Source organism: Podarcis tiliguerta (assembly GCF_965153285.1).
Source record: "Podarcis tiliguerta genome assembly, chromosome: 2".
Lineage (NCBI taxonomy): Eukaryota > Metazoa > Chordata > Lepidosauria > Squamata > Lacertidae > Podarcis > Podarcis tiliguerta.
This window is the reverse complement of record NC_139535.1, coordinates 85122443-85141807: the sequence shown is the minus strand read 5'-3', so window position 1 is coordinate 85141807 and position 19365 is coordinate 85122443. Positions and strand designations below refer to the sequence as shown.

The 19365-nt window shown below is 42.3% G+C and overlaps 1 protein-coding gene and 1 long non-coding RNA gene across 3 annotated transcripts in view; one reads left to right on the top strand and one right to left on the bottom strand.

The window, feature by feature from the left end:
- The window catches only part of LOC310671990 (myosin-1B), an 88206-nt gene extending 76785 nt beyond the window's left edge, over positions 1 to 11421 (bottom strand). Inside the window, exons 1-15 of one of the 2 annotated variants that reach the window (XM_083428444.1) lie at positions 11205 to 11421; positions 10934 to 10981; positions 6832 to 7057; positions 6593 to 6736; positions 6346 to 6502; positions 5522 to 5549; positions 5306 to 5423; positions 5122 to 5214; positions 3976 to 4039; positions 3767 to 3865; positions 3554 to 3657; positions 2621 to 2759; positions 2056 to 2174; positions 1734 to 1883; positions 1100 to 1270 (exon numbers count right to left, since the gene is read on the bottom strand). In XM_083428444.1, the coding sequence (XP_083284570.1) occupies positions 1100 to 1270; positions 1734 to 1883; positions 2056 to 2174; positions 2621 to 2759; positions 3554 to 3657; positions 3767 to 3865; positions 3976 to 4039; positions 5122 to 5214; positions 5306 to 5423; positions 5522 to 5549; positions 6346 to 6502; positions 6593 to 6736; positions 6832 to 7035 (1590 nt within the window). In that variant the 5' untranslated portion in view covers positions 7036 to 7057; positions 10934 to 10981; positions 11205 to 11421. Of the gene's footprint in view, positions 1 to 1099; positions 1271 to 1733; positions 1884 to 2055; positions 2175 to 2620; positions 2760 to 3553; positions 3658 to 3766; positions 3866 to 3975; positions 4040 to 5121; positions 5215 to 5305; positions 5424 to 5521; positions 5550 to 6345; positions 6503 to 6592; positions 6737 to 6831; positions 7058 to 10849; positions 10982 to 11204 lie in introns of both variants that reach the window. The other variant, XM_083428445.1, reaches the window with a different exon arrangement.
- The window catches only part of LOC310672020, a 261869-nt gene that overhangs the window by 175349 nt on the left and 67155 nt on the right, over positions 1 to 19365 (top strand). The window lies entirely within an intron of this gene.

Sequence of the window (19365 nt, the reverse complement as noted above, 5' to 3'; positions counted from 1 at the left end):
ATAAAGAGATTGCTTAGTCAGCTTTTGGAAACACTTGCCTTTGGGAAAGCATGAAGAATTTTCTGTTGGAGCAGAGAAGTTGAGAAGGAACTGAGTTCAAATATGCAAGCACAAGTCCCATTAAAACCTGGAATACAGGTTTATACCACATGCAGATCAACCAATTGTTACAATCGAAAAGGTACATATGTATAGACATGTTCCATAATATATCCTGCTGGATAATCTCAGCAAATATCTACTATGAGAAAGTGTATACCCTATTTCTATTTATTCTTGAACAATATTCCCTATGAAAGAAGCCACCTGAGTATTTATGGCCCATTGCTATCATGCCCATGAAACCTTTGGAACAGGGAAGGGCAACCTATTGCCCTCCAGATGCTCTTAGACTACAGCTCCCATCATCTCTGACCTTTGGCCATACTGGCTGGGGTTGATGACAGCGGGAGTCCAGCAACATCAGAAGGGCCACAGGTTCCCCACACCTGCTTTAGAACAAGCCTCTGTTGACAATGCCATACCATTAAAAAGCTAAAGTATGAGTAACAGTAATATAGTCTTTCTCTGCTTGCACCTGTCTCCATTTCCCTTCCCCACCTTCTGTTGTTTCCCTTGTGTCTGCTTTTAGATTGTAAACTCACTAGAGTAGGGCTGCCAGGCCTGTTCTTTGAAGCGCCATGGACACACTTGATGCTACAGAAATAAATAGGCTGGTCTAGAAAAATCATTTTTTCTTATACAGCTGTGGGGAAATTTGATTCAATGCAACCAAATGCTACTAAACTGACACTATATCTACATCCTGTTCAATAAATTGAGTTACGATTGCATGATTATTGCATGAAACAAGAATGCATGGAAGGCCCCCAGAGTATAGAACTGTGAAGATTTAGTATACAATTCTTTGGACAGGATCCAATCACCTGCCACATCCAACCCACTTCCTCTCATGGTACAGTGTTCAATACACTGGAGTTTCCTGCAACCAACCCCTCTGCTGGGGTGCACTTAAGAAAGGAATGCAAATTGCATGCATGTTCTCCCATGTAACTACAACATTTCAGAGCATACCAAGTATTCACACTGTGAAAGTTACCTTCTCAATGAGTTCAATGCAGGCAGCCAGATCCATTCCAAAGTCAATGAACTCCCATTCAATTCCTTCTTTCTTGTACTCCTCTTGCTCCAGCACAAACATGTGATGGTTGAAAAACTGTTGCAGTTTCTCATTAGTGAAGTTGATGCAGAGCTGCTCCAGGCTGTTGTACTACAGAAAAACAAGAAACATTTTCAGTAACATGAAACAGCCCTACAGCAGCTTGACACTTTTCTTTCCTCTCCTGCAGGCATTTGCCCACAGAACTAGACTTGTATGGGTTCTTTTTCTCAGCCTCATTTAGTCTTTGCATTTGTATGGTTCAGTTCAATCCTCTGAGTGTTTCAGTTCCTGCATGGTATGTGGCTTCTAGTATTGTGCTGCATGCTGAAACACTTTGAAGGCATCAGTTTAGATGTGCCTTTTCTTTGAGATTAATTACAATTAATTACACATTTTATAGTATAGGAAAATGCTCCATGTTTTCAATGAATGGCAACTTGTATCAGTTGAAATGTTTCAGCTGCCAGAGTCACACTTCAGTATGTAATACAGTTTTGAACTGGCCGATACAAAACACTGTTTCTCTAGTGCTTTACAATTATTATTTTTTCATTTCTCCCTATTTCCTTACATCAAAAATCTCAAAGCCTGCAATGTCCAGCACACCAATGAAGTATTGTCTCGCTTGCTTGGTATCCAGCTGCTGGTTAATACGAATAACCATCCACAAGAACATCTTTTCATAGACTGCTTTTGCAAGAGCACCTACATTATTGTACACCTAAGAAGACAAGATAACAGCAGGAGTTACTATTGATAGCAGAGAAATATGTTTGATTTAATCATTAGTGAAATCAATGGTAGATATAATGATATGTGATTCACCTCTTATCAAGGCAGTGAATCATAGATAGTTAAGTCAAACCATGCATTTTGGCTAGTGTGGCATTTACCTGCTGGACAGTTTGGCCTTTGGTGACATATTCATTGCCGACCTTGACTCGGGGGTAGCACAAAGCTTTCAGCAGATCTGCTGAATTGAGGTTCATGAGGTAGGCAGCCTTGTCAGCAACTAAGCATAGACATGAGAGAGATTATCAGCACTGGAATACAAATTATGGGCTTCTCCAGACAACCTACGTATTCAGCATTCATCCTGATTTGCTTGCACAAAGTTTATGTGATGGTTAGATTGTGCCTGGTCTTCGTTGAGCATTTGTTCTTATTTGTTTATGGGATGGCTATATAACAATGAGCATTCACCTCAATCGCTTGCTGTTAATCATTTGACCTTTGGCTGATTAAACTACCTATGGCCTTTTAAAGATGATGATGATGATGATGATGCTGATGCTGATGATGATTATAAACCGCCCTGTGAATTCGAATGAAGGGCAATATATAAATTTAATAAACAATAATAATATAATTTGTTTTGGATTTTTAATACAAATTTCTATAGAGCAAGCCCCTTCTTTCTGGAAAATCTCAGTATCCTGCCACATGTCTTCCAAATACCTTCAGTGCCATCTGGCTCAGCCTGCTCCTCACGTTGCTTCTGCTTGAACTTCATGTTCCCATAGTGCATTACAGCTCCAGTTAGCTTGTAAATGGCTGTCTTTTCCTCAGCAGTGAAACCCAGGATGTCAATGGCTTCCTATCAACCAAATCAAAGTCAAAATTCTGTCTGATATAATATTGACTGCAACTGGCCTTTCAAATTTGCTGCTCCATAAGGAGGTAAAGAATCTGAGTGACCCTTTTTGGCAATTAGAGGCCTGTGTTTCGTCTCACATTGACCCACTTGGAACAACATGTCATGGTGTAGTGTTGTTCTGGGGCATTCTGTTGGTGAGGTATTTGTGGTCTGCCTCACTGGCCATGGGGAGCCTATTATTTCTCTCTCTCTCTCTCTCTCTCTCTCTCACACACACACACACACACACACAGAGAGAGAGAGAGAGAGAGAGAGAGAGAGAAGAGAGAGAGAGAATGCTCTTCAAACAACACTAAAGCGTGATGTACCATTTTTCCAAGGCACATTTTGGGAGTAAGCGTCAAGGAAAGCTGTTGCCACGTGTGGCAAATTCAAGGATATGTGGGAAGGATGCCACTACTGCCGCCTCTGCTGGCCTCCTACATAGACACGCGCGCGCGCACACACACACCATGACATTGTTCCAAGGGTGCATTCTGACCAAAAAAAGGCAAGCCACTGATACTACTCAAGGCAACAAAACTATGCTTAATGGAGAGATTGGGAGAGGGGAGGCTGCTGTCATTCCCATTTCTAGCAAGACTCCTGACCCCCAGCATTTCTAGAATGCTTCCCTCCCCCAAATAAATTGTAGCAAGGGTTCATCACCCCAAGAAATCTAATTTCTGCTGAATAAATTCAGCCCAAAACTGAACTGATCAAATTTCATATATTCCAATCTACAAGTTACTTACATCAGTTGCCATCAGCTCTTCTTGATCATTGATACTGGCAACACTGATCTCACCCTGACTCACAAAGTGAAAGTCATATGGGTTGGTAGTAATCAGAAGCATCTCTGAATAAGGAGAAGCAAAGATACAGATTTATTTTCATCCATTGAATAATCAAGCATCAACACAAGATTTTAGCAAGCAGCAGCCTACTCCAAAACAAATGCTTCTTACCAATCAGTTCTGGCTTCTTGTTGGATGTGATCTGATAAAAGATGTGGTAGCTTCTTTCAGCTTTCAGCTGGAAAGTAACCCTCGACTTCTCCAGGAGATCTGGCAACACAATTAAGGGTAATTAAGTAAAAGTCAGGGAGGGAAAGAAGGAAAAGAAGATGAAGGAAGGAAAGAAGGAGACTGCGTGATGGTCTAGCAAAGTTCCTTACATGTCTCAATGTCTGCAGAAGCCAGTTTTCCTGTAGCACCAAAGTGAATTCTGATGAATTTACCCTATGGGGGGAAATGGCATTTTAATTACAACACATTTAAACCATGTTTTGCATGTGTTTCGTTATCAGCACAGTGCCATTGTATTGATTTTATACATTTCTGACGGGACAAAAATGGTGTACACCAGCCACTTCTAAGAAAGCATAATGAAAAGGAAGAACCATAAATGTCTTATATGTACAATGTCTTGTAAACCAAAGGTCTTTTGGTTCTTCCTTTTCATTGTGTTTTTAATAGTAGTTATTATTATTATTATTATTATTATTATTATATCTTGCAGACATATGGGGACTTACCCAATGATATGTCATACGCAGAGTAAAACCCACTCAAACAAATCTATTTCCTTGTTTCTATCTTTAGCTATCATTAGATAGGGCTTTACTATTCTTAATCCATTTATTATTATCACAATAATTGTGTAAGACAGAATTAGCATGAAGAAATATAGTGCTAAAGCAATTAATGTGATCTTTGTGGCTAGATAACTCATGCCCAAATCTAACACTTTATTTCTTCAATTACATTGGCCCTGATTATTTTCAATCAATGCTAGGAAAAATATCACAAAACTAATTAATGAAATTGTCTCACTGGTACACTCTTAAACATACCGTATTTTTCGCCCTATAGGACGCACTTTCCCCCCTCCAAAAATGAAGAGGAAATGTGTGTGTGTCCTATGGGGCGAATGCAGGCTTTCGCTGAAGCCTGGAGAGTGAGAGGGGTCGCTGCGCACCGACCCCTCTCGCTCTCCAGGCTTTAGGAAGCTTTCCGCAAGCCGTGGGAGAGCTGCGCGAAGTCGCGCAGCTATCCCATGGCTTGTGGAGAGCTGCCTGCACCCCGAAGCCTGGGGGCGCGCTGAACTCAGCCCCCCCCAGGCTTCAGGCTTCGCACAGCTCTCCCACGGCTTGTGGAGAGCTGCCTGTTCTGGGGGCTGGGGTCGGGGGAAGCTCGGGCTTCCCCCGCCCCAGCCCCGCGCCTGGGGGGGAGATAAAATTTTTTTTCTTTATTTCCCCCCCAAAAAAACTAGGTGTGCCCTATGGGCCGAAAAATACGGTACTTCTGAACGCAAGACTTACAAAACGGGAAGAGTTGTCATTCCTCACAGTCTTGGCATTCCCAAAAGCCTCCAGCAAAGGGTTGGCACTGATAATTTGATCTTCTAGTGTTCCCTGAAAAAGTGTTATTGCAAAGTTATGTATTTTATAACTACAGCAGTTAACAAAAATGAAAGGTTAGCTTCCTCTTAGATATACAACTCACCTTTAGCTTGCTTGCTTGCTGTGGTTCTTCCTTCTTCTTGTCAGTAGCTGCAGCAATTGTTGCAAAATATTGGATGACACGTTTTGTGTTCACAGTCTTTCCAGCACCAGATTCTCCACTGTCAACAAAAACAGAAGGAAAGACCACTTTGTCAAACAGTGCTTTGCACACAAAGCTTGCTTTGACTAGAATCATACTCATCATAAGCATACTTACGTGATTAGAATGGACTGGTTCTCACGATCTAGGAAAATCAAGAAACAACAGTGTAACTTAGCTTATCCACATCTCCTCTTGTCCCGCTGCTTTCCTCCAGGGAAAACCATGCTTTAGCCCTCAATTGAAGCAAACAGCTGTTCAGGTTTTCTCCGGATTAACATTTGCTCTGATTTAGCACTAAAGAGTAGGTTTTCCCTGGGAAAGGAATGGGGCAAGGGGAAAACTGCTCAGACACACAGGATAAGTGGAAATGTGGATGAGCTCAATTATTGAAATAAGGAATATTCATTTAAAATACACTAGGATAGCCTGATAATTTTAGGCTATGATTGTTCAGAATCTAGATGGTCCCTTTCTAATGTTTCTTTTCATTTTAAAGTCCCATACATCCATTAAGAATGAAAACAACCTGACTTGTTATCAGTTATTATTCATAACCAACACTTATTTCAGTATGCATGCCATAAATTCACATCTTACTGCTCTTCACTATAATCCTGATGTCCCTTGTGCATTTTATTTCCAACTGCAAGCTGCTATAGAAAATACTGAACTATTAAATAGCTCTAAAACTACATATAAGCTCATGAAGAGTTAACAAAGCAATAAAGAAGAAGGCCCTGAAATGTTGGCACAGTGCTATTAGGTTTTGGTGTTTTAGAGAACAGTTGAGTTGAGGTTTCCTTCCTTTGAGCTTTAATGGCTACAGAAATAATTCTTAGCTGCAACCCCATCGTGCATGAGACTTTCTGGAAAAGCTGTTGACTCAGTCTCGGGAACTGTCACTTTGTAATCACTTAGAGGTAGGTTGACCTACTTACCAGTTAACATGAACTGATAGGCATTGTCAGAGATGGAGAAGATGTGAGGAGGGGCCTCTTGACGCTTTTTGCCTCTGTAGGCATTTACCACCTCAGGATTATATACTGGCAGCCACTTGTAGGGATTGACAGTGACACAGAAGAGACCTGAATAGGTCTGTAAAGAAAAGATGGATAGTAAATCTGATTCTCTGTGGAATAATAATCTGTATTGTGAAGTCAATGGTAAATGTTAAACTGTTCTCACATAGATCATCCAGGCTGCATAACGCTCTTTGAGGTTATACAGCACACCAGGTTCATGGAGGTGGGTCATCATGGCCATGTCCTCAATTTTATCAAATTTGGGAGGATTCATAGGAAAGACTTGGTCATCCTTAACTGTCACAGTCTGCAAGGAAACAAGAGACCATTCAACAAAGAGCATAAAGAATAGGACAAATATATTCCTAATTTTTCAATGTCAGTTGGTGTTTCTCTACTCACGTCTCCACCTTCTTTCTTGACTGTGACTTTCCCTGCCTCCTTGCTCTGGACAACACCTTTTGCAAAGGAGATCTTAGGATCCACCACAAAAACTGATGTTTTGGCATCAAATGGCTTGTTTTGAGCCTCAATTCTCTCCTTTTCTGACTTTCGGAGAAAAGGGGCAGCTTCCCCGAAGGCTGCCATTTCTGAGTCCGAAGACATGGCTGCAGCTTAGCAGAGAACACTGTGACAGAGAATGACAGCCCACATGAGAATTGCAGCTGTGTAATGCCACTTTATATATTCTTTTGCATTTCTAATATTGGTATGACTTAGAAGTAGAGGAAATTGTTGAGGAGGCACATGGATTCTATTTCAATATATTTGAAATTATGGTGTGATGATGATGATGATGATGATGATGATGATGATTAGTTTCCCCAGCCACTCTGGGTGTCTTACAGAATATATTAAAACATTAAAAAAATCAAACAAAAAACTTCCCGAAACAGGGCTGCCTTCAGATGTCTTCTAAAAGTTGTATGGTTCTTTATATCCTCGACATCTAAAAGGAGGGTGTTCCACAGGGAGGGCACCACTACCGAGAAGGCCCTCCAGCTTGTTCCCTGTGACTTTGCTTCTTGCAGTGAGGGAACCAGCAGAAGACCCTCAGAGGAGGACCTCAGTGTCTGAGCTGAGTGATGGGGGTGGAAACACTCCTTCAGGTATATTGGGCCAAGGCCGTTTAGGGCTTTAAAGGTCAACACCAACACTTTGAATTTTGCTCGGAAACACAATGGGAACCAATGAAGATCCTTTAGGACTGGTGTTATATGGTCCCGGAGGCCACTCCCGGTCACCAGTCTAGCTGCCACATTCTGGATTAGTTGTAGTTTCCGAGTCAACTTCAAAGGTAGCCCCATGTAGAGTACATTGCGATAGTCCAAGTGGGAGAAAACAGAGCATGCATCACTCTGGCGAGACAGTCTGTGGGCAGGTAGGGTGTCAGCCATTGTACCAGGTGGAGCTGGAAGACAGCTGCCCTGGACACAGAATTGACCTGTACCTCGATGGACAACTGTGGATCCAAAATGACTCCCAGGCTGCGCACTTGGTCTTTCAGGGGCACAGTTACCCCATTCAAGGCCAAGGAGTCCCTCACACCTGCCCACCCTCTGTCCCCCAAAAACAGTACTTCTGTCCTGCCGGGATTCAACTTCAATCTTAATAACTGCTTCTTTAAGCCAGTCTAGAAAGACTACCTCACAGAGGGAGGTATTCACCACCCCATGGAGCCCAGCACCCAGCCGTTCCCAGCTCACTTTTATGAGCTAGGATGGGCAAGGATCAAGGAGACAGGTGGTTGGTTTCACTCGTCCAAGCAGCCTGTCCACATCCTTGGAGGTAACAGATTGGAACTGATCCCATGCAACCTGACTAGACAGGACTCTAGCACTCTCTCACCCTGGCCCTGCTATATCTGAGTGCTCTACTAGGTGACCACAGTCACATTATTTAAATTCCCCAAATTGATCGTGCCAATCCATCAAAGTTAAGAAGTTGTAAAACCAGAACAAACATTAAGTTTTCCCACTCATTCAAGCAAAGAAATGAACAAATTTATAGATTGGTCGATCTATCAAAATTAATGGGGCAGCCAACATCTGTGAAGGATCTGTATTGAAGTGATCAGGGCACCTTGGCACAATTTGCAGAAAGTTTTGTGTCATGGTACTCCACAGAACTTCATCATCATCACAGCAGTCCGGTAGCAAGCTCAGGTGGTGAGTGCCAACAGGACTAGTGACAAAGATGGCCACTGGAAACAAGGTGGTAGGAGCATGCTTGGTTGAACATCAGCATTTGCAGAGTGGGGCAGGGGAGCTTTTTGGAAAACCTAAGGAGGCAAAAAGTTCCAAAAGAAGCCAGTGAGAATGTTAAGTGTCAGTTGTAAGGGGAACAGAAAACTGGTTGGGGAGGAGGAAGAGTGAAATGCCCTGCTGGGAGTAAATGGCTGGCTAGAAGCCTAAGGTGGAGTGCTCATTCTAAAAGAGAAATTACAGTAATATTTTGTTTGCAAGTCCCACTTGTTCCCTCTAATACGGAACTCAGGTGGTTGAATGCCAACAGAATTAGAGCCAAAATGTGATAATTAAGGGTGATTCCAAGTGGATGTTTATTGCGGCATCACTGTTTCTCATTTATGAACATACTTTGTTGTTGTTGTTGTTGTTGTTGTTGTGTCTACACAACCCTGTTGGCATCAAAATGTTAGCCCATATTCCCTGAATTTACCCTTCAGTGGCAGGGGGAGGTGCAACTTCTTGTCAACATCCTTTTATGAACTCTCATTTGTGGCGCTTGTGTAGATATTGGGCCCTCTGGGGGACAGAGGGCAGGCACTTGCCAGCAGTGGGTCTGGTATGGGATCCAATGGATCCCATGCCCGCTTAGGCCCTCCCACTTGCCAGCCCACAGAAAGCACCATTTCAGGGCCTCCTGCTGACTGCCACCTGCCCACACATTTGGTGAGCAGAAGGGGTCACTGCACCCGCTGAGCGGTGCTAGTGTCCAATCCGACTCTGGCACAGCACCTCAACTCAGTCGTGAATGGCTCTGTTTTATTTCTTTTCATGATTGCACCAATACTTTCAAGCAGCTAGAAAATGAATTTGAAAGTTTGCAAGACAAACTGGATTTTAGGAACATATTTGTTCCCCTCTGAATTTCTTGCTCTAGTTTTAAGCTGTTCTATCCTCCTGCCTCTAGCTGAATATGTTTCTTTGGCTTCTAGCTCCAGCTTGCTTAAAAAAGGTAAAGGGACCCCCGGCCATTAGGTCTAGTCGTGACTGACTCTGAGGTTGCGGAGCTCATCTCGCTTTATTGGCCGAGGGAGCCGGTGTACAGCTTCCAGGTCTTGTGGCCACCATGACTAAGCCGCTTCTGGCGAACCAGAGCAGCACACGGAAACGCCATTTACCTTCCCGCTGGAGCGGTACCTATTTATCTACTTGCACTTTGACGTGCTTTCAAACTGCTAGGTTGGCAGGAGCAGGGACCAAGCAACGGGAGCTCACCCCGTCGCGGGGATTCGAACCGCCGACCTTCTGATCAGCAAGTCCTAGGCTCTGTGGTTTAACCCACAGCGCCACCCACGTCCCTTCCACCTTGCTTGCTTCCATGTAATTAGCCTCCAGTCATCACAGTAACCCAGGAAGCTGCCTCATACGGAGCCCAACCATTTGTGCATCAAGTTCAGTATTACATTTACCAACAGACAGCAGCTTTCCAGGATTTGAAACAGGCATCTCTCCCAGCCCTACCTGAAGATGTCATGGATTGAACCATGGACCTTTTCATACAAAACACTAAGCTGCCACCCTCCCTGTTAACTTCCATTTTCCTCCCTTATCTTGTTGATTGATGAGTATACTCTTGGTTGTGGATCAGAAATCCTAACCTTTGTATTCTGATGGAAGTTTATGCTCAGCCCTAGACATTACTTTCCTTTCCGCGTGGATTCTGCTCTTGGGGAATTAAATATATACATCATAAAGTAGCTCTCAAGCAGTCCCAGTTAGAAAATTTTAGTTCAATTTGTTAAGAGATGCCAATGTTATAATATTAACTAATAATGTAAATAAATGAGATGACAAGACATGATTTTCACTATCATTTCTCAAAACTAAACCTGAACAGTCAAACACAGTGTTATTGCTGCTAGTCTACTCCAGTACACATTCTCAAAGAGTGGTATTCATTAGAGAATTCACTTTGTCCTGGATGCCAACTTGTTGCCCACTTTGATGGTTGCCCATTTTGCAATTAGATTTTCTCTGGAAGTATCAGATAATGTCGCAGAGGGCAGTTAAAAGCTGGAACTTCTAGCATGTGCTTAGAGGGGAGGAGCACTCGCTAGTAATGCCTCATATGCCAGAACTGCATGATCAGTTAACATGAACACTGGGCAATAAAATCTGAACACAATACCCATAAACTATTTCATGTGGTACATAATTAGCAAGGGGCACTGCACCTGTATTCTCAGCCCAGATCCAAAAGGAGACTTTATTTGAACCTCTTCCCCCTTCCCCAAGAATGGGTACAATCAGAGTCTTACCTCCTGGTATACGAAATGAATAGTGCTCAGGCTCAGCACCGGCCAGTACTGCAAAACAAAAAGTGCAAATCTCTTCTTACTGGTGACTTTTCAAAGAGTCTTCCAACAATGAATTACTGACTGGAAGCAAAGGAGCATATCTGAAATCCCGTTTGACATAGTCAATTCTCCTGAGCTAATGGCAAAGGCATAAGGAATGGCCTGGCATGAGTGGAATTCAGAGGTGCTACCCCCCCCCCTCCAGAGCCCCACAATCACCCCCAACACTTACCTATTAACTATCTGTGGAAGGACAACACAAATTGGCCCTAGACACTTTTATACTCTCGGATGAGCACAAGTACCAGCCCCTGTCCTCCCACCCCCAAGCCATTCTTCACTCAAGGCATTTTGGCTAACCTTTCCCTGTAAAGCATTGTTTGGCAAAGTTGGCTAAGGCATAATTGTCATTTGACATGACTGGATATAATTAGAAATATTTGATGTCCTACAGACTATGTGAGTAAATGCCCTATAAATAATTTCACAAGGGTCTTAAAGGAGAGAATCTGGGCTATTCAAGAAAGCCAGAGTATGGCACAAGGGCCTCTTGAGTGCTATTGCTATTGCTGGTGTTGTCATTGCTGAATGACCTCCTGAGCATTGCTTTCATATCTCACTGTTCTGTTTTGTTTTGGATAGGTGGGTGGGAAGAGAAGAAAATGGGATTGATAATGTTTCCTATTGTAAAGTGCTTATAAACAAGTATTTGCAAATTTAATTCTAATCCTCCAAACTTATTAAAATTATATTGTTATTATAAGTATTTTTGGAATTGCTGTTCTTGGCATAAGAAAGAGTTGCCATCTTAAGATTGATTGATGTGGTCACTTGGGCATAGAGTTGCTTAAGGTGGCTTTGGATGAGCATTTAATACACCAGAGGCTGCATGTTTTTGCATATATGAAGCTTAGCACAAAGCTATAAACGTACATCCAAAGTATGTATGTCTGGTGAACTCTAGTAACATGTTAACATGTAATGAGGCCATTGGTTGGGAGTGTTACATGCTAAGTTTCACCAAACATTATAAGAAGCATACCTGTGAATTTGTGTGCATGTGATCAAGCATCACACAGTTGTGTACAAAATAAAGTACTGGTAGTTTCAGCCATTCTTCCAATTAACCTACCCACAATGACTTGTGAGCAACTAATATCACAAGCAGAATTTAGCATTGGTCATTGTGGCTTTAGTTATCTTTGTATCAATTTAACATCAGATCTAAAACAGCTTAGTCACTGAAACTATAAAAACCTGCTCAGAGATATTTCCCAAGAATTGGTACAATGCAAACATTTAAATCTCAGTTGGCTTGGCAGGATAGCCGTGGTTAAAATGTCTATTCTTCCGAAGTTTTCTTCTTCTTTTTTTCAGGTTTTGCCCATCCATATTTTCTCATCTCTGCTTTAAAAATGGCAAGAAAAGCTAATTCTCTTTGTTTCATCTGGGGAAAAATCTAGAATAAATTATAAAACGTTATTTAGGTATAGATCTAAGGGAGGTCTCAGATTGCCCAACCTAGGACTCTTTTGTGCAGCATTTCAGATTAAATCTCTGATCCCCTTGATTAGGGGGAAATATGACATTCCATGGGTACAGATTGAGGCCTCTCCCTCTTCACTGTCAGTAAGGGCATTTTCTTTCCTAAAACTATCCCAAACTGAGTGGAGAAAAATTCAAAACCCATTTTTTAAAGCAGTGCTGATGGGACTCAGTTCTGGCCCCCAAACCCTCACCATTGACTTCACTGTTGGACCATCCATTATTCCAACAGGAGGATGAATATGGACAATTTTAAAACTTGAGGAGAAAGGCGTCTATCGGATAAGAGACCTTCTGCCTAGAGATAAAGCAATTTCTAAGCATAAGCTCATGGAGAAACTGGATGATGCCCAATTAACCTGGTTCCAATCTATTCAATTGTGCACATTTGCAAGATACTTGGGATGCAAGAGGGAGGGCCTTCATTCTCTTATGTCATTTGAGTCTCTCTGTAACAAATCAATATATGAAATAAAAGGAGCTGCGTCTTTAATTTAAAGCATTCTTCTAGAACAATATGCAGGCGATACAGGAGGCCTCCAGACAATATGGGGGGGGGGGGGACGTAGGGAACATAATTGCAGATAATAAATGGCAATCAATTTGGCATAACCCGTCCCTACGAACCTTCTCTGCTCGTTTGCAGGAGGCTTCTCTTAAAATTTTATTTTGCTGGCACTGGGCTCCATCACGTCTAGCCCAAATAAACACTAGCATCTATTCCCTAAACTGGAAAGGCTGTAGGGAGATAGGCTCATATTTTCATGCATGGTTGAGTTGCACAATGGTATACTCATTTTGGGAATCCCTTCCACCCAGTTCTGCTCTTGCATAATCTCAAATTTAAATTTAATATTATTATCAGCAGCCCAAATAACAATAGCCCGATTCTGGAAGCAACCTATAGAAATCTCAATTGAAATCTTGAAATCTTTGGAATGTTGTCCTATCAGAATGCCTTACTCACCACAGAAGGGTATTTAAAGGCACTTCAAGAATAGACACTTTTGGTGAAACTTGGCTTCCATTCTTTTCCTTTATAAATGAGACAGAAAATACATTTATTCCACCCACTACACAAGAATCTCTGTGGAGAGAATATTTGAATTGATAATATATAAATAAACATATTATTTGTGTGCTGTGGTCTAAACCACTGATCCTCTTGGACTTGCCAGTCAGAAGGTTGGCAGTTCGAATCCCCGCTACGGAGTGAGCTCCCGTTGCTCTGTCCCTGCTCCTGCCAACCTAGCAGTTCAAAAGCACACCAGTGCAAGTAGATAAATAGGTACCGCTGTGGTGGAAGGTAAATGGTGTTTCCGTGTGTTCTGGCACTTGGCATGGTCCTCTATGCGCCAGTAGCAGTTTAGTCATGCTGGCCACATGACCTGGAAAGCTGTCTGTGCACAAATGCTGCCTCCCTCGGCTTGAAAGCGAGATGAGCGCCGCAACCCCATAGTCGCCTTTGACTGGGCTTAACTGTCCAGGGGTCCTTTACCTTTTTTTTTTTAACTGCATATGAAACTTAATGTACCACTGGACAAGTTACTGTAGTTCTAAGAAATAAACCCATTGTGGCTTCATCACATTGTACCCATGTCAAAAGGACCAACTGAATAAGCTTTTCAGAATAAAAAAAGGAATCTAACTTCAATGTGCTGGCATTAAAGGGTAATATAATCCTTCAACAAGGATAATTTTAAAAACTCAAAAACCTGAACAAGTTAATGGGTTACTGGTTATATAAATACTAAAGTGTTCTTTACTCTGGCAAGGGAATAGATTGGAAGAGCCAATTACCCAATAATAAAACAGTGCCAATTCAAAATAAGGTGTGGGCATGATTCCTTTTTAGACCACTTCAAATTACGAGTGGATAAACTTACAAAAGTTGCAAATTAACTGGGCTTGATGATGTAGCATTTGAAACTAATTCAATGGCTCCAATTTCTAAAGAAGAACAAACACTAGGGCATCATCTTTATGTTTAAATCAATGAATATATAAGAACCTATGAATCCTACTCTAAAGCATTGTATGTTAAAGAGCTGAAGGCAATATATGAATCCAAAATGAGGTTAACTCCTTCCAGAGTAGGGAATGTAAAATGACCCCTGTATATAAAGATTGTACAGATATACAGCTGTTATGTTCCGATGAAATCCCCATGAGATTTTCTACTAGATTGACTGCATGGTCTGGCATCCTTCGATACTTTGGCACAACTCCATCCATCAGCCCAGCAAGTAGCTTGAGATTGTTGTCATTTCCAGGAGTGCTGGGTGGCCCTAGGCATAGCTGAGAGAACTGTAGCAACCCATAATATAAAAACCTGCAGGACATGACTTAGAGGCTATTTCTGAATAAGTAGTGGATAGCTACAGGCCAAGGTTCCCAAACAATTAAACTTACAAAATCTAAAAGATCAAAGGCAGCTAGTCTCCAGGAATGTGTTGAAATGGAGGTATAAAAGCAGAGTGAGAAAAAGGTGCCACGACTGACTTAAGGCTTTGAGTGGCTTCTTGAACTAGTCACTAATCCCTTGAAAGAGCATCTCAGAATTAAAATCACATGGCTTATTGGTCATCTTTTGCCCAGAACACATCTATCTAGTGAGCCATGTGAATGTTGAAAGTTGAGAGAAGCATACTCTTCTTTTCATATTATCTGTAATGATTCACCATCTTATCTTCCAATTTTTTATTTACCGCATTGGAGTTGCTGGAATAACTCAGCATCTGGGAGATCAGCCAGTGCCTGCTAGTCCATCAATTAACTTTGAAGAAAGTCAGCCAAAATAAGAACTTTGTACTCCCCATCCTTACTGTTCATAAAAGGCTAAAAAAACAGGGCGCTGTCAGCAGCATAAATCTATATTGGCCATTTATGGGACAGGTAACAACTTACTAACCAGGAATGGAACTGCAAACATGAGGCACCTGGATGTAAATCAGCCACTGCTAGATTGATATGTGGGTTCCCTCAATAGTTCTGACAGCGCTGGTTTCAGTATGGATCACCATACTGCAGGGGACAGTATGGTGCTGCCACTGCTGATGAGATGATTAATTGGTCCATGAACCCAGCCCTTTATTTTCAATGACCCTGCACAATACCAATCCCCCAGGCTAAAACTACACTAGCTATAGCCAAAGAGACTTCTGCCACAGAAACTCAGTGAACAGATGAGAGTGGGGGCCCTGAACTGTGGGAGGCTCCATGAATTCATTGTTTTCTACCTCAACACATGTTTGAAGGATTTTTTGGAAGTGTGGCTTCGCTCTGTAAGGAGGTAATGGGCCTCTAGGCCGCTATTGAGACTCTAGTGGGGTTTGTTGAAAATGGCACAAGGCATAGAATTGTTCCTTAACTAGGGGCCAACTAGAAGGCCTTGAAGCACAGAGTTTTAAGAACTAAGAAGATGCGCCCATAAACAGATTATCAACTTGAGGATAGGGGATTCAGGAGATCAGCTATGATTAAGAGAACTATCCTGGTTGTCATTTCTAAAATCAAGTACTTCATGTGACCCTGCAAACAACTAATAGGAGAGATTGCTTTTCTTCTATTTATTTCCGCACAGTCTTGGCAATCGCTGGAGTAAATAGATCAAATATTCATGTTATGAAGCTCAGCTGATGAACATTTATCACATCCTAAAAGCTTATTAAAGGGAGACACATCACAGTTCAGTTAGCAATGAAGATTATGTTGATTCCTACCACTCTTCCTTCTCAACTTTCTTCAAGTCTTTCCAAATGCAAACATGTTAAAGCTCAAAGAAGAAAATACGTGCATGCCTTCTCCCATTTATTCAGCACCACAATACAGATGGCACATAACTGTTACCCTCTTCAGAAACATTACAGTTAGAATTGATGAATTCATATGCAATTAGTGCAAGTCTTTAGGGAGTATCCATGTGGACATGTGTGCTCCAGTTTTATGTTGATGTGTTACCATCTTGGGCAGTTTGCACAATGCCATAGAATGCTTATACATCAGCTCCATGCTAATTATTGTTGTGCAAGCCAAACTGAGCACTCCAAGATGTTGAAGATGTGTGCCCTTGGGCCCACTGCATGATACTGTGGCCACAAATCCAAACCTTCTCACGGCCAGCACCTGAACAGAAAACCATCAACAGGGAAGAGTGAGACCAGCAGTTCCAATGTAATGCCTGTAGGCAGATGAGCACCACCGATCCAGGGATTTTGTGCAGGCGGAGGAGAAACAACAACAGAAGGCTGTGGTGGCTGCACCTATGTGGAAGGAATGGTGGCATACTCTAAAGGGTCTATCCTGCACATGAAGATGGCCTTCTTAAGTACAGCCGTGAATTGGCCCCTGGACAGACGAGGACCATTTGCATACACTAGGAGCGGGCCATGGTTGGCTGGCCTTGCACCAATGAATTTTTTTAGGTCTACCACAGGGCAGAGTCTTGGGTGGGGGGAGACCTTCAGATGGACTGTAGCCCCTCTACCTAGCTGGTCAGTTTTCTGAGGTTCACACACGAACCCTGAGGGATGAGTGGGAGAGGTGCGCATCCCCTATCCCCTTGGGCTCATGGGGGTGCACTTCCTGACACATAGAGTGCCAAGAAATGCCAAGGAACAGGCCACCTGGAATAGCTGGGTCTCATATTTGGACCAACAAAGGGTGCCCAGCACTTTCCAAATATTCATAAGGCAGTTATAAGTGATAGGTTTTCTAGTGTCTAGGGCTGGAGGGTGACCTCGGCATCAACCTTCTAGCAACCTGTGCATGTGGAAGTGATTGCAGGGGTCAGGCCATGGTCTTGATGGCCAACCCCTTCTCCTTAAGGGAGATGAGGTATTGCAGATTATCAGCCTCCCCAGTGAAGGAGGCACAGGGCTGAACTGTTACCCACGCCTTGAAGGTTTCAAAAGAAAAGCAGGCCCTAGCATAGGTATAGGCTGTCATGGTTGCCACAGAATGCCGTACTCTGTATTATATGTTTCCAGTGATCTATAGGTCTTCTGGGAAGGTGACTAACAGCATCTGAGACTCAGGGGCCGGAGCTCAGAAGTGATTGAGGGGCTATTCTCCCTCTGAGCAACCTCTCTGCACACCTCAGGACATCTTTAACTTGCCACTGGATTTCAAACCTAAGGTTTGTTGAAGGGTCTATGCCTGTAATCCTATTTTAATAAAGATCTGAAATCACTTTGGTGTGTGTGGAGAGAGAGAGAGAGAGAGAGAGAGAGAGAGAGAGAGAGGTTTTTTCATAATTTTATACATTTTAACATAGCCATTTCAAACATTAAAGTACAAGGTTCTTTTGAACCTTTGGACCTCCCTCCCTCCCTCCATGGCTTTCATGTTTAAGATTAAATTTGCTGCATCTTTTACCTTTATCTATCTGTTAAATAACCTTAATAATAATAATGATTTATTTATACCCCGCCCACTCTGGGCAGCTTCAAACAAAAGATTAAAAATACATTAAAAAAATCAGTCATTAAAATCTGCCCTAAACTAGGCTGCCTTCAGATGTCTTCTAAACGTCAGGTAGTTGTTTGTTTCTTTGACATCTGATGGGAGGGTGTTCCACAGGGTGGGCACCACTACCAAAAAGACCCTCTGCCTGCTTCCCTGTAACTTTGGTTCTCGCAGTCACGGAACTGCCAGAAGGCCCTCAGCGCTGGACCTCAGTGTTGAACGATGGGGGTGGAGACACTCCTTCAGGTATACTGGGCCAAGGCCATTTAGGGCTTTAAAGGTCAGCACCAACACTTTGAATTGTGCTTGGAAACATACTGGGAACCAATGTTATGTGGTCTCAGCGGCCGCTCCCAGTCACCAGTCTAGCTCCTGCATTCTGGATATTTATAATTATCATAAAAAGTTCCACATTGCAAGTGTCATTACATCTGAAATCACTTTGGGTATACATTCCTGAGCTCAATGCCTGATCCCAGCTCTTCTATCACCTACAAACACACACACACACACACACGGTTTCAGAAGTGCTTTACTGAGTGCTAGGATAGGTAAATTTTGCAACAGTTTCTTCCCTTTTTTCTAAGTTAGATGCATGCTTGTGTTGGAATATTGCGTTATGTGTACCTAGTGCTGTAAATGTATACTGCTAAGCTTTATTGTTAAAACCGTGTTATTTTTTCTAATAAATTCCTTCTTTTCCTATAATCTCCATGTGGGCACACCTTTGTAGTCTGGGAAGATTCAAAAACACACAGAGAACAGCACTTGATTTGACAGGGAGCATATTTTTGAGAATGCAGGGGTTTCACACAGGACCCCTGAATACACTTGCCTATGAGCTCCTAATAATAATGGGGAAAGTGGTAGTTGTACTTTGAAGAAACAGGGCTTGAATGCTTCCATGCTGGAGAGGATTCCCACTGTATTTAAAGGCTCAATTAGTACAGCAGTTTTCAACCTCTAAATATTTTTTTTCATACATATATGTGTGTGTGTGTGTGCGCGCGCATGCAAAATTAGTACTACAAAACTAGTGGTCTGGAGGGCCCTACAAGCTTACTGACTTTCAAGTAAAGATTTACCGGTACCCTACTACTACTGAACATCCACATCCACCAGGCGAATTGTACAAAGGTTATGAAGCTCAAAGAACATTCCTCTCGACCTTTTGCAGAGATCATCCCTGCACCCACTACAGTAATATGAGATGCTCAGTTACTCTTCCTTAGCCTCAACCACAATCGTATGTTAGCATTAGGAAACGCCAAGACATTACCAGAAGGTTAAGAAATCAAGAAGAGAAATGTTTTATTATAGAATGGGGGAAATGTATTGATTATTTGAAGAACTATTGTAAACAACTTAAATCACTAGCAGGA